Source organism: Eurytemora carolleeae, unplaced genomic scaffold (genome assembly GCF_000591075.1).
Source record: "Eurytemora carolleeae unplaced genomic scaffold, Eaff_2.0 scaffold1452, whole genome shotgun sequence".
NCBI lineage: Eukaryota > Metazoa > Arthropoda > Copepoda > Calanoida > Temoridae > Eurytemora > Eurytemora carolleeae.
The window spans coordinates 17,839-30,980 of NW_019397382.1; the positions used below are offsets into that span (position 1 = coordinate 17,839).

The 13,142-nt window shown below is 31.4% G+C and overlaps 1 protein-coding gene and 2 long non-coding RNA genes across 3 annotated transcripts; all 3 read right to left on the reverse strand.

Moving 5' to 3' along the window:
• Positions 1–1,831: 1,831 nt before the first annotated feature.
• LOC111713985 (zinc finger protein 513) lies at positions 1,832–2,992 on the reverse strand. Its single transcript, XM_023488985.1, has one exon. The coding sequence runs from the start codon at positions 2,990–2,992 to the stop codon at positions 1,832–1,834; it is 1,161 nt and encodes a 386-aa protein (XP_023344753.1).
• Positions 2,993–6,138: 3,146 nt separating this feature from the next.
• On the reverse strand, positions 6,139–8,016 carry LOC111713982 (uncharacterized). The gene is made up of 3 exons (XR_002767851.1): positions 7,915–8,016; positions 7,154–7,201; positions 6,139–6,320 (listed from the first exon to the last, which is right to left on the reverse strand). It is a non-coding gene; the product is annotated as an uncharacterized LOC111713982 (long non-coding RNA).
• A 1,086-nt stretch (positions 8,017–9,102) lies between these two features.
• On the reverse strand, positions 9,103–12,267 carry LOC111713989 (uncharacterized). The gene is made up of 3 exons (XR_002767852.1): positions 12,167–12,267; positions 10,036–10,130; positions 9,103–9,235 (listed from the first exon to the last, which is right to left on the reverse strand). It is a non-coding gene; the product is annotated as an uncharacterized LOC111713989 (long non-coding RNA).
• Positions 12,268–13,142: the final 875 nt, after the last annotated feature.

The window sequence follows — 13,142 nt, forward strand, 5'->3', positions numbered from 1 at the left end:
AACCAAATTATGTAGATCTTATATATTTCAAACTATAAATTGTAAGATCAAATAATTTGGATGTGAAATATAAAAATGACATAGAAAGTTTTAAAAATTGACTTTATAGAATGTCATCAAGCTTCTATGTATATGCATGCTTTATCTCAGATTTTCTTCTGGTATTTTTGGCAACTCAAGCCTTCCTCCCTCCGTACATCCTTGAAATCATCATTGGATTGTTCAGTAGATTGCCCCATACAACAAGGGATGGGGTGCAGAGCCGCCATAAGCCCTGTGAAATGACCTCCGGAGCCTCCTGATACACGGAATCCCCTCCAAGCCCTGCAAAACCGTTTCCGTGCCTCTGATCTCCGCTTTTATTTACCTTTTATGGCTCAACCAACCAAAAATTAAAATATTTCTCGTAATAGTAGAATCCACAATAGTTTAAAGAATAGTATAATCCACAAAGTTAGAATATCAATTCATTGAATTGATTTTTAATTGTTTTCTTGTGAAAAGTTTACACAAAGCATACAATAAAATCATAAATTCAAGTATTGTATAATAATATAAAATATAAAACTGCAGTAGTAATTCACAAGTTCTTTTCTTGGAGACCAAATGCGGTGCATGAGGACAGACTGGCAGAGTGGTAGCAGAGCGGGGAGACGGGTTTGCGGGGCTTGGAGGGCATTCTGCGTATCAGGAGGCTCTGGAGTTCAGAAATATTATTTAAAGATGTATTGTTTTCTTTAAAGTGCAGACTGCAGAGTTCTTAAAAAAAATGTTAAAAATTTAAGATTGAAAAAAAATCATTAATATTAAGAATTTAAGAAACAAAATTTTTAAGTACAAGGGATGAGACAGTAAAGACGACCAAATTTTTGACGATTTTAAGGTTAAAATAAGTTTTCTGCCCTAAATATAGCCTTGAAGGCTTATTAAATGATTTGGAAAGGAAAAAAATAAGTTTACAGTTGCAGGGAATCATATATAAGAACAGACAGTGTATATTCCATACAATCGTCTCTGAAGTCTCATTCTTTTTGGGTAACCCTGTAAGTAAATTGATCATTTCTATGGAAATCATTGTAAATACTTACTTAGAAATTAGTGAGATTTAGAAAATCAGAATTGACAGTCTAGTCCAGTGAGGGAGGGGGTGCAGAGCAACCATGAGCCCCGCGAACTGACCTCCAGTGCCTCCTGATTCGCAGAATGACCAATCAAAATCATCTCCGTGCCTCACGCTACGTCTCCAACCCTCAGAAGCTCTCTCCACGTCCAGCATTCTTATCTCCGATAGCAAATATTTGGCTTCTTCAACCACAAAAAAAAACACTTTTTTTTTCTAAAACTCAACACGATAAAAAAGTTTGTTCTTCTTTTATTGAGATTAAGACTTCTATTAATTGTTTTTCTAAATTTCACAAATTCTCAAAGTTGTGCATAACTATTGCAGCTATTTACAAGGTTGCCCACAAAGGATGAGACTTCAGAGACGATTGTACAGAATTCATACTGTCAATTTCTTCATGATTCCCTGCAACTAAAAACTTTTTTGTTTCTTTGTCAAATCATTTAATAAGCTTTTAGATTACTGTATCTAAGGCAAACAACTTGTTTAACTTGTTTTCTGTCGTCTCTACAGTCTCATCCTTTGTGGGTAACCCTGTATATATATAGACACATTTTTTATCATTTTACAGTTGTATCATGTACGAGTCTAGCTATATTAGCACCAATTTACAAAACATTACAGTTTATGTTAAATAATTAAAATAATAAAATGCATCAAAACCTGAATTTATTTCAAATTTTCATAATTTTATTTAATCTATTTAAATCAAAATTCTTCAATCTCATGTTCTTGTTTCACAAGATCAGTTTCAGGACAAGGTTCTAGTTTAACATGATCAAGGTCAGGTTCTTGTTTTACATGACCAAGTTCAGGTTCTTGTTTCACAAGATCAGTTTCAGGACAAGGTTCTAGTTTAACATGATCAAGGTCAGGTTCTTGTTTTCCATGATCAAATTCAGGTTCTTGTTTCACAAGATCAGGTTCAGGTTCATACTTCACAAGATCAGGTTCAGGTTCTTGTTTCACAAGATCAGGTTCAGGTTCATACTTCACAAGATCAAGTTTAGGTTTGAATTTCAAAAATTCTTCCTCTTCCGGTTCTGATTTAACACTTAGTGCAACCTTCTTGTCGTTTTTAGTAGATTTTATTTTCTTGAGATTAACTAGACCATCATCTAAACAAACATGTTTGCTTCTCTTGTGTCCTCTTAAATACAATAAAGAAGAAGCAAAATATTCACAATAACTACAGGGATAAATAACTCCACTGTGGAAACTCTTTTCGTGTCTCTTCAGATGTAAAGTTGTAGTGGCAGAATATTCACATTGATTACATGGATACCGCACACCTTCGTGCTGGCTTTCTTTCTGTTTCTTTAGATGGGATTTTGAAGTTGCAGAATATTTACATTTATCACAGGGATACCTTCCATTACTCAGTGTATTTGACAAAGTTGGTTGATTAGAAATAGTTTCCTTCTCAAGAATGACGCTGGAGGGGTCTGTGTGTTTACCAGTTATGTGTCTTTTTAATGAAGACAAGTTAGCTGCAGAAAACCCACATTTCTCACATGGAAATCTAACCCCAACATGTTTACTCTCTGTGTGTCTCTTTAAATGCGAGGGAACAGTGGCAATATATTCACATTGATCACAGGGATAACTTGACCCCTCGTGCTTACTTAGCTTGTGTTGTTTTAAGTTACTGAAACGGGTTGCTGCGTATTCACACTGGTCACAGGGGTAGGTAACTCCATTATGCTTGTTTTCTTTGTGACTCTTTAATTTTGAAGGTTCAGTGGCTGAATAATCACATAAATCACAGGGATATCGAACTCCTTCATGTTTGACCTCTTTGTGCCGCTTTAAATGTGATGATTTATTCGCAGAATATTCACATTTATTACAGGGATACTTCTTCTCCATTTTTAGTCGTCACGATGAGAAAAAAACCTGAAAAACAAATATCTAAAAAGCAATTTTTTTCTCTCACTAAAATGCGGATATGTACAAAGACGTCACAATTCAGAGTACAGCATCAAATTACATATCTTAAACTAAACAAACAACCATTTTTTTCATGATATATATGAAGATATATTGTACAAGGGCGTATTCAGAAATTTGTCCGGATTATTTGTTCTAATTTTTGCGTTTGATAATTCGATAATTAGATATATCAAAATGATATGTCAGGAAAACTTAATATCAATCTCAATTTCTCAAATGTTAAAATTGGGCAAAATTTGTTTTTAATTTAATTCCTTCTATATCATGCATAGATAAACTCAGTTTTTCTATGGAATATTTTCTGTTCTCGTTATTTAAATAACTGTTTTTTATATAAAGAAATGAAATGTTCAGGTCTCCGTTATTTCTACATATATTGTTATGAAATAGTACAATTGTTCTTAATTGTCAAGATTGTAAATATTTTTGCCTTGAAGTTAACTAAAATTAAAACCTAGGTTGGAATGAACTTGACCCAGCCTTGTATCTTGTATTCTAGCAAAAATTAATTTAAATATAAACGTAAGCTATCATTTTCTGGATAGATTATTGAACTTTGAATGCAACCAGCTATTTGGCTATATTTGTTCAACTTTTGGTTCTTACATTAGTGAAGGGGTCTTAAATTTTATCTTTGTCCGAATTTAATGAAGTTGAGCCGCGTCTCAAATCCACCAAAACCCGGTTTCAATTGAGCTCCGGCTTAAATCTTAAAACATTGAATACAATTTTAAGTGGAACCAATCATATTTGAGCCCTGTCTCAAATTCTTTAAAGTCGGCCACTGTTCATATTTTTTTCATGCATTTTTGGCTTTTTACAGATTGAATGTTGTATAAATGTATCCTTGTCTGAAGAAATATTTAGCTTATTTTTGATCTATTCTAATCCAAAACTAACATGCAGTAATAATATTTCTTGATTAAGAACCATTGTATGCATTATTCAGTCCAAAACTTTTTGTTATTTCTGACTGATGAGATTGACACCATTGCCTTCGCTTCCTGTTCTCCAACCGCCTCCGCCGCTATTCTCCGCCGTTTTTGTGCTCTATTCTTGCACATTGCACAATATTTTTATATTTGTATGTTATATTATTAAAATTTATATTTCAAACTTGTTTCCAAATAAATGATTTGATTTGAAAATTTGAAGCGACCTAAGGAATGAATGAAATATCCATGTTATTCTTTTTGAAAATTGATTACTTTCAATTTTGGTTTAAAAACAAAACAATGTCTTCCACATATTATTAATCATATAAAGGTTTAAAGGATGTCGTCCTTGTTTGAATCAGGCATGCTCCTCGATCTTTAAAGTGAGAATCACAATTCTTCATTTCTATATATATATACTTTGTTTGTGTGTCTGTTTTTTTGTATCCGATAAACGTCAAAACGGCTGAACCGATCGGGCCAAAATTTTGTGTTGAACCTTGTATATCCCAGAAAAGTTTTACTGGAAAAAATTACCTCCAAAAAGTATGATTTTTATAAAATTTTAAAAATGAACGAAAAAATATTTTAGAATCTAAGAACTCTTTTGTTATTATTTTTCTTTTCTTATCAATTGACATTTGACAATGTCACAATTTGTCCATTTTATGATAATTTCTCAAATTCTTTCTTGTACCTTAATCTTATCTACAATATTTTTTTCGCGGGGTTTTATTTAAAATCCATTTCAGTCTCTCAGAGCAAGATGATTGACGCAGAGTTTTAGTAAGCTTTAAATAATACTGTTAAAAAATTGCCTCCAAAAAATTTGATTTTCATAAAATTTTGAAAATGCACGAAAAAATATTTTAGAATCTAAGAACTTTTTTGTTAGTATTTTATAATGTATATATACAAAGAATTATAATTAGAAATTGAAATAGAATGCATTATCATCTTTTAACTTTTAACCATCATCATTCTTATATATAGTTCTATATATATATATATATATATATATATTTTATCATTATATTTATACAATGATCTTCTATATTTTTTAACATGTTTAAACATACAATGATTCTGTTGACAATCTTCTGACTTCCAGTAAACCAAGTTCAATATATAACCTCATGACAACCAACCACCTGCAGAATAATGAAGACAATATTAATATAAATACAACAATAAATATCACACCCCCCCCCCCCCCCCCGAAAGTTGCGTCCATAAGTATTAGAGGGTGTAAAAAATCTTGTTTTTATTTAATTTTTTTAACATTTGTAACATTGTCAGAATCAACATTAACACTCCTATACCATGGGTACTGGGTAGTCTTGATGCATGAAAAAATTATTTTCAGTATTTGATGATCAAGTGATCCTCCTCGCAAGGATGGCAATGTCAAGCACCCCCTCCCCTAGAGCCATAGGCAGGCTCTAATATATTAAACTTACATATATATTTAGATTTTGAGTTTTTTCAATTAATAATAATACTGTCTCCAGTGTTATCTAGTCATGATATGATTGATATTGATATGATTTATGATATCTGATATACTCAAAAAAATTGAATATTTTTTTTCAAAAAGTTTTTTGCTCTTTTACTACTAGATTTTATAATGGTATGCTTGGTAATTATGGTCAGATGACTAATAGTCAGGGAGATTAACATAGATTTTAAGCTTTAATTTTTTTTCATTACATGGGTTCTTAGACGGGTGCACATCAACAGATAGGGGGGTCCAAAAAATTAAGGAATTATCGGAGATAAAACTTATTTTCACATTTTTAACAGATAAAGATTTTAAGGGTACCGAATTGTGAATCGGACATTGCCATCTTTCCATGGAGGGTCACTTGAAATTGTCCTTATATGAAGTCAGCTTAATAAATCAAAAACTATAAATATAACAAAATATAATTTTTTAATGCAAAACTAAATTTATCATAAAAAATAATGGTCAAAAATTAAAATAAAAACAAAGTTTATATTTACTAAAGTTAATAAAACGGTAATGCCCAGAAAACTGAATGTCGTCTTCGTTCACCCTTATAAAAATGAAAACACACAAAGATTTTGCATTTGGTAGTTTCTTGAACGGACGTTATGTTTCGGAAAACATCTAGGAGACATTTAAAAAATCAATAATTCCTAAATTACAAAATTCTCAGCGGCATTTCATATTTAAAGCAAGATAGAAGACGACAATCTGTTTTCTGTTTGTCACTGTACTAGAACATTACCAATGTACATTAGTAGAACTGCTCCTGCTATAGGTATTCCCCCCATTGCAGCAAATCCTATAGTTTAAAGGGACTGTAAACGATATTTCAAGTGACCCTAAATTTAAAGAATGCATCTAAAAATGGATAATTTTCCTATAAAACTGACTTCCAGCACAGACAATGAAGAACATTTTCAGAATTAACACCTTTTAAGTTAGCAACCCAACTATCTATCTATCTAAAATGGAGGGTCACTTCAAATTACGTCTACAGTCCCTTTAAGGCTTCGTAGCATTATATTGTGATATTAATTGCATATAGTTCATTATAAGCCTTTATAACTATATAAGGGCTAGATAACGTTATGCTTACAATTACTGAATTCCCATAAACATTATGCCTAAAATATGTACAGGGTTACCCATAAAGGAAGATACTTCAGAGACGACTGTACGGATTTTAATTGGATTATAAGATTTGATTATTCAGATAGGTAGATTCTGCCGTCGTTGTTGCAATCTCTATTGGTTCTGAATACTTAATGAGCTCTGAGAGAAAGTTGAAACAAGGCTGATACATTTATAGTTTCCTGTAGCCGAATTTAAAGAATTTGAGCAGCGGCTTAAATTTGAGATGCGACTCAAATATGGTTGGTTCCACTTAAAATTGTATTCAATGTTTCAAGATCTAAGCTGGCGCTTGATTGAAACTAAAATGTTCTAATCCCTATATATTTGCATACTGATGGTGTAAACCTCTGGTATTCCAAACTCATGAATTATTAGCTCTAAAAGAATTCATAGTTTGAAATATCAAAGGTCTATAACAAGATTGGGTTGCAAAGATATAGGAATTAGAACGTTTGAGTTTGTGACAAAGACTCGATTCCGTTATCTAAAAAAAATTACCTGGAAAAGTCCAAATAGCACTGAACCAAATGATAACAAGAAACCCACCTATAACAACATTTAGTACAATTTCGTCAAATATGTACTTTGTATTAATTTCTTATTCTCTAAGTTTCTCGTGATATTAAAATACGGAGAATTTTTGGGCAAAACATTTTTTGCTTTCCATCCATATATAAGATTCTCTAAAAACATGGCAATTAAGAGATTTCAATTTTAAAAGATTTATGCTTTTTATAGATTTCTTTTACGCGATAAAACACTTCGCGCCAACTAAAAGTCTATATTCTAAACACTGGCAGAAGAAGGTGCGTGTTTAGAGCGCTCTAAACACGCACCTCTGACCCATTAGTAAACGTAAATTCAACCTAAAGTCTGACCGCGTTAATCTTGTTGCACCGGCTAGTCCTAATTGAGTGTCTGCTATATTTGCTAAATGTCCGGGCAATACAGTACAAACTGGGACCGGAAAGGTTGACCCGGCTCGGAAATTCAAATGTACTACGGCTGCCCGTGTAAATGCCTGATGGCAGTTCAATCTTGACTCTTGGGCCTTATAGTTAAAACATGCACGGTTAACGTTCAGAGAACATTAATAATACAAATTGTTTTCTCTATGTTTAAAAAATTGACCCTTGATTAATTTCAATTTAAATGCAAAAAATCTGAATTGGTTTAAAGTGTTCTCTATAGTAAAACTTAACTTTAGAGTAGGAAATATATTTCGATGTTTTTTTGTGTTTTTTTTCTTTGTTTCTTACCAATAAACAGGGCCAGGACTAGACAGATGTGGACTAGCAACCAAGGCACGAAAAAGAATCTGAAAATAAATCTAAATTTTTAGGTTTGGAACTTTTAATTGAGATGAAGATCAACTTTAAGGAAACTTTTGAATTCAGATCTTTAAATAAAATGTAAAACAGCAGATAATTTCTCTCTTTTCATTGAATTTATTACTTTTTAATTGTACTTCTTGAGAATGATAAAATAAATATGTTTTTTACTGTCTTTTTAGTTTGTAAGATTCTAGTCAAAAAAGGACAAAACTATTAATCAAAATGTATTCGGATTTTTTGCACAGAGTTTAAAGGAACTATTTTGTAATTTCAAGTGAATAGGGTACATGTCCAATTTACTTCGGTACCTTTAAATACTTTATCTGATCAATCATGTGAAAATAATTCATAAAGAATTTAATTCTGACAATTTCCACTATTGTTTTCGTAACATAAATGCACAAAGCTGAAAACTTTAAAATGAGATATCCTTAATCCTGATTACTTAATCTTATTATTAAATCTTAAATGGCGTGCAAGATTTTAAATTTATCGGCTTCATATACGCGACTCTGATTGGTTGAATTTTATACACTTTTCGAGATACAAGTACAAGATTAGATTAGTCTCGATATTAAGAAAAAGAGAGGATCACGCATTAATCTCGATATACACCATTCTAAAGTTTTCAGCTCAAATCAAATTATTAAGAAACTGCAAATTATCTATTTTAAAAGTTAAAAAACATAAACAGAAACTTAAAATTTCTAAAAATAAACAGACCTGTTTTTCTTGAAAAAACCGATAACTATTTTACGAAATATATTATTTTTAAATTCTTTAGATAAGTTCACAATTCATTTTCTGTTTTTTTTAAATTTTAAAGAAAGATTATTAAGGATATACGATGTTTCAAGTTGAATTGTGGATTTTATTATTTGTATATTTTCTTGCTAATAGATTTTAGTCCTGCGTTAAAATCAAGAATTATAAAGACCGTAAATTTCGTAAACTTTGTAATAATCTTTTTTATTTATAACTCTTTTATTAACCTTTCTAACAGCTTTAAAATGATTATTTTGTACAAAAACAAACCATTTGAAAATTAAATCTTAAAAAAAGTATTTATGTTTATAAAAGAATATTAAATCTATATTTCCCTAAAAGCACGTTTGATTGAATTGCGAGTAAATATAGAATAATATTAGCAGACATATATCCAGCATATCCTGGCAAACCCTGAACATATACAGAGTAAATATAGAATAATATTTGCAGACATATATCCAGCATATCCTGGCAAACCCTGAACATATACAGAGTAAATATAGAATAATATTTGCAGACATATATCCAGCATATCCTAGCAAACCCTGAACATATACAGAGTGTTTAATAAAAACGGGGAATAAGGGTCTACAAACTCGTTTGTAATCGGATTTTCAAGATAGAGATAATTTTTAAAATCTACGTACAATTTTCGATTCAAAAAGTCCAATTATAAGCGTGTAATTTTGTAAAAATAAGATAATTTCTCTGTTTGCACAATCTTGTATCAGGGTCTACACTCTACAGATATGTTTGTAATCGGATTGAGACCATTTTTTGATATTTCCGATTTAATGAGTTTAATTGTATATATATATATAAATATTAACTAACTGAAGTGCACGGCATTGCCCATGAATTGATTTTAAAGGAAAAAATTTGTTTTATACATATTAATATATATATTTATATACACTTTGCTTGTCTGTCTGTATGTCTGGGTATTTGTTTATTTGTTTGCTTGTTTGTCTGTGTCCAATAAACGTCAAAACGGCTGAACCGATCGGGCCCAAATTTTGTGTGGGACCTCACATGACCCCAGGGAAGGTTTACGGATGATCCAAATTTCAAATATTTGCCTAACAGAATTCGATTTTCATTAAATCTTAAAGTCCACGAATTTTTTTTTGATAAAATCCGCGAACTTTTTGTGTGTTTTTCTTTTACAATGAGAAAATGTTCAAATTGAAAATCATGAAAGCCATGTGATATATTTCTACATATATTATACATATATGTGAATATATATACACTTTACTGTACTGTACTGCACTGTACCTGTCCTGTGTATGTGTCATATGCAGTGTTTGTTTGCTCTATGTACAGTGTACAGTAAACAAATCCACTCAGCTCACATACAATTAGTACAATTCCTAAAATACAATTACTTAAAGGGACTGTACGTGTAATTTTAAGTGACCTTCCGTGCAAAGATGGCAATGCCTAATTCACAACGGTACCCTTCAAAGCTTTGTCTGATCAAGTATAAATTATATAGAAATATATTAATTATCATAGATTAATTAAATGACAGATAGGACACTAGATGTCGTCTTTTCAAGATTTATAAGTATATTGTTCACAATAACCCTGAGGTAGAAGCCCCAAAGAGTTTCCCATAGGCGGCGTAGAACAGGCTCTCTCTGTAGAATTACAAGACAAAGAGAGAGCCTGTTCTGCGCAGACTACGCTTAACTCCTTTGGGCTTTTACCTAAAGGTTATTTTGAACGAAACACACATAAATCTTGAAAAGACTCGCGCATTTCTATTCCAGGAAAACATATAGGAGTTATCAGAATTAAACACTTTTAAACCTAGAAAAACAACAATTTCTTCCCATTGATGAGACAAAGGTTTAAATAGGACCGTTGTGAATCTGACATTGCCATCTTTGCATGAAGGGTTACTTCTTGAAATTAGCTTACACTCCCTTTAAGCTCAGAATAATTTCAATAGTTCAATTTGTTCAATGCAGATGTGATAAACTGACCAGTACAAGTTTTAAGGTACAATTTATAAAGTATAAAGTTTCTTCACTACAATGAATTTTACTTTGTTTTTCAAGTTTTCAAGTTTAAAGGGACTGTCAGCATAATTTGAAGTGAACCTCCAGGCAAAGATGGTGATGCCCGATTCACAACGTAACCCTCGTCCCTTTAAACCTTTCTGATCAATAATGTGAAAGAAAATTATAAACATTGGTCTTTTTTCATACTTGATCAGACAAAGCTTTCAAGGGTACTGTTGTGAATTGGACATTGTCATCTTTGCATGGAGGGTTACTTGAAGTTAAAGGGACTGTAAAGGAAAAATGAAAGGGGGTAAAGGCTGAAACCTAAGAATCTCAGGAGTTGAACGATACCTATAAGACATCTGTCTGATGATCCTGTCTCGAGAAATTGACATCATAAAACTGTGTCAAAATTATACCAAAACGTATATATATAAGATATATGTCCGTATCACGTGACCAGAACTCCCTCCAACGGCAGTGCAGTTAACTGGTCACGTGATACAGACGGAGACACGTGACATGTTCCGGACCCATGAATAATATTATCAATTATATCTATCAAAAATTAAAAATTATTGGATTCAAATAATAATAGAAGCAAACTTGAGTTTCTGGGGCTCCTCTGGGATATCGTTGTTTTCAGATTGGTTGCGTATTTGTTGAATATGATCTGTTTAATACTACGAATCTTATACAAAATCTTACATATTTACGTTTTGGTATAATTTTGACACCGTTTTACATCAAATTCTACAGGTATTGCTCAAAATGAGTCTTTCATGGCGATTCAAACGGACAAATTTGATAATTAGCAAATTTTACTTTTCAACCCGTTTAAATTTTTTCGCATTTTTTCTTCTTAAAAATTTCTCTTTTTTAATTGTTGTTGAGTTACACTTTTCGGCTTTTAAGTATTATACAATTTACATAAAATTCAATGATAATACTTGAACAACACAAAAAACTTTGATATTTTAATACAATTCACCCGGACATACTTATCTTTTTCCCAATTTGCGTGCTATATATACTCTATATATAAATATATACTTATCTTTATGTAAGATTAGCGAGCTACACACACTCCACGGACATACTTAGCTCTGGTAATATTAGCGTGCTACATATACACCCGGATATACTTATCTCTGGTAAGATTAGCGTGCTACATATACACCCGGATATACTTATCTCTGGTAAGATTAGCGTACTACATATACACCCGGATATACTTATCTCTGGTAAGATTAGCGTGCTACATATACACCTGGATATACTTATCTCTGGTAAGATTAGTGTGCTACATATACACCCGGATATACTTATCTCTGGTAAGATTAGTGTGCTACATATACACCCGGATATACTTATCTCTGGTAAGATTAGTGTGCTACCTATGAATGAGATTCCGCATTTCTGTGAACAACAACAGCAAACTTTCCCTAACAGCATAATGCTCGATCCACACTGAATCAGCAATAGAGATTGATGAAGGAAAAAGTCTAAATAGTTAAATTCGTCGTCGCAGATATCAATACAATGAAAACGACTTTCAATTTCAATTTTGATCAATCTTTTAAACAGCATGGATACACATAAACATTGAAGCAAAGAGAAGCTGTCGATTAAAAAATATTCTCTTTAATTACTTCTAAACTAGTAATTTTTAAAAAATCGTAAACAATTAAAACTTAAATGAAAAGTAGTCTTCATTGTATTGATATAATCGCCTACCACTTTTATCAAAATCTGACGAAATTTTGTCAAATACTTCTATAAAAATGACGAAATGACTAAATTTTAACATTATTTTTTATCCAGAGTTGAAGAAAAATACCATTTGAGGTTGGCTATAGGCTAAAACACTTAACATAAGCCTAATTTTGTGCCTTATTTTCTTTTACTCTCGAGCTATAGAGAATTATACAATTATGATGATAATTCAGAACTTAATATTCAAAATTGAAAGAAATTAGAAAAAAACATTATTTTTAGTTTAAACATATGTTAATAATAATTTTCAATTGAGGGTTTTCTTAAATTCTAACTTTTGAATTCATGTAGCAGACAACAGGAAAATTGACTATTTTCAACATAAAAAACAGACGATATGCAGAATTCAGATAAAGGCTTTTTTCAGACCTTTTTTACATCTCATATACACACCAATCAGTCCTTTTTTAACATCTCATATACACACCAATCAGACCTTTTTTAACATCTCATATACACACCAATCAGACCTTTTTTAACATCTCATATACACACCAATCAGACCTTTTTTAACATCTCATATATACACCAATCAGTCCTTTTTTAACATCTCATATACACACCAATCAGACCTTTTTTAACATCTCATATACACAC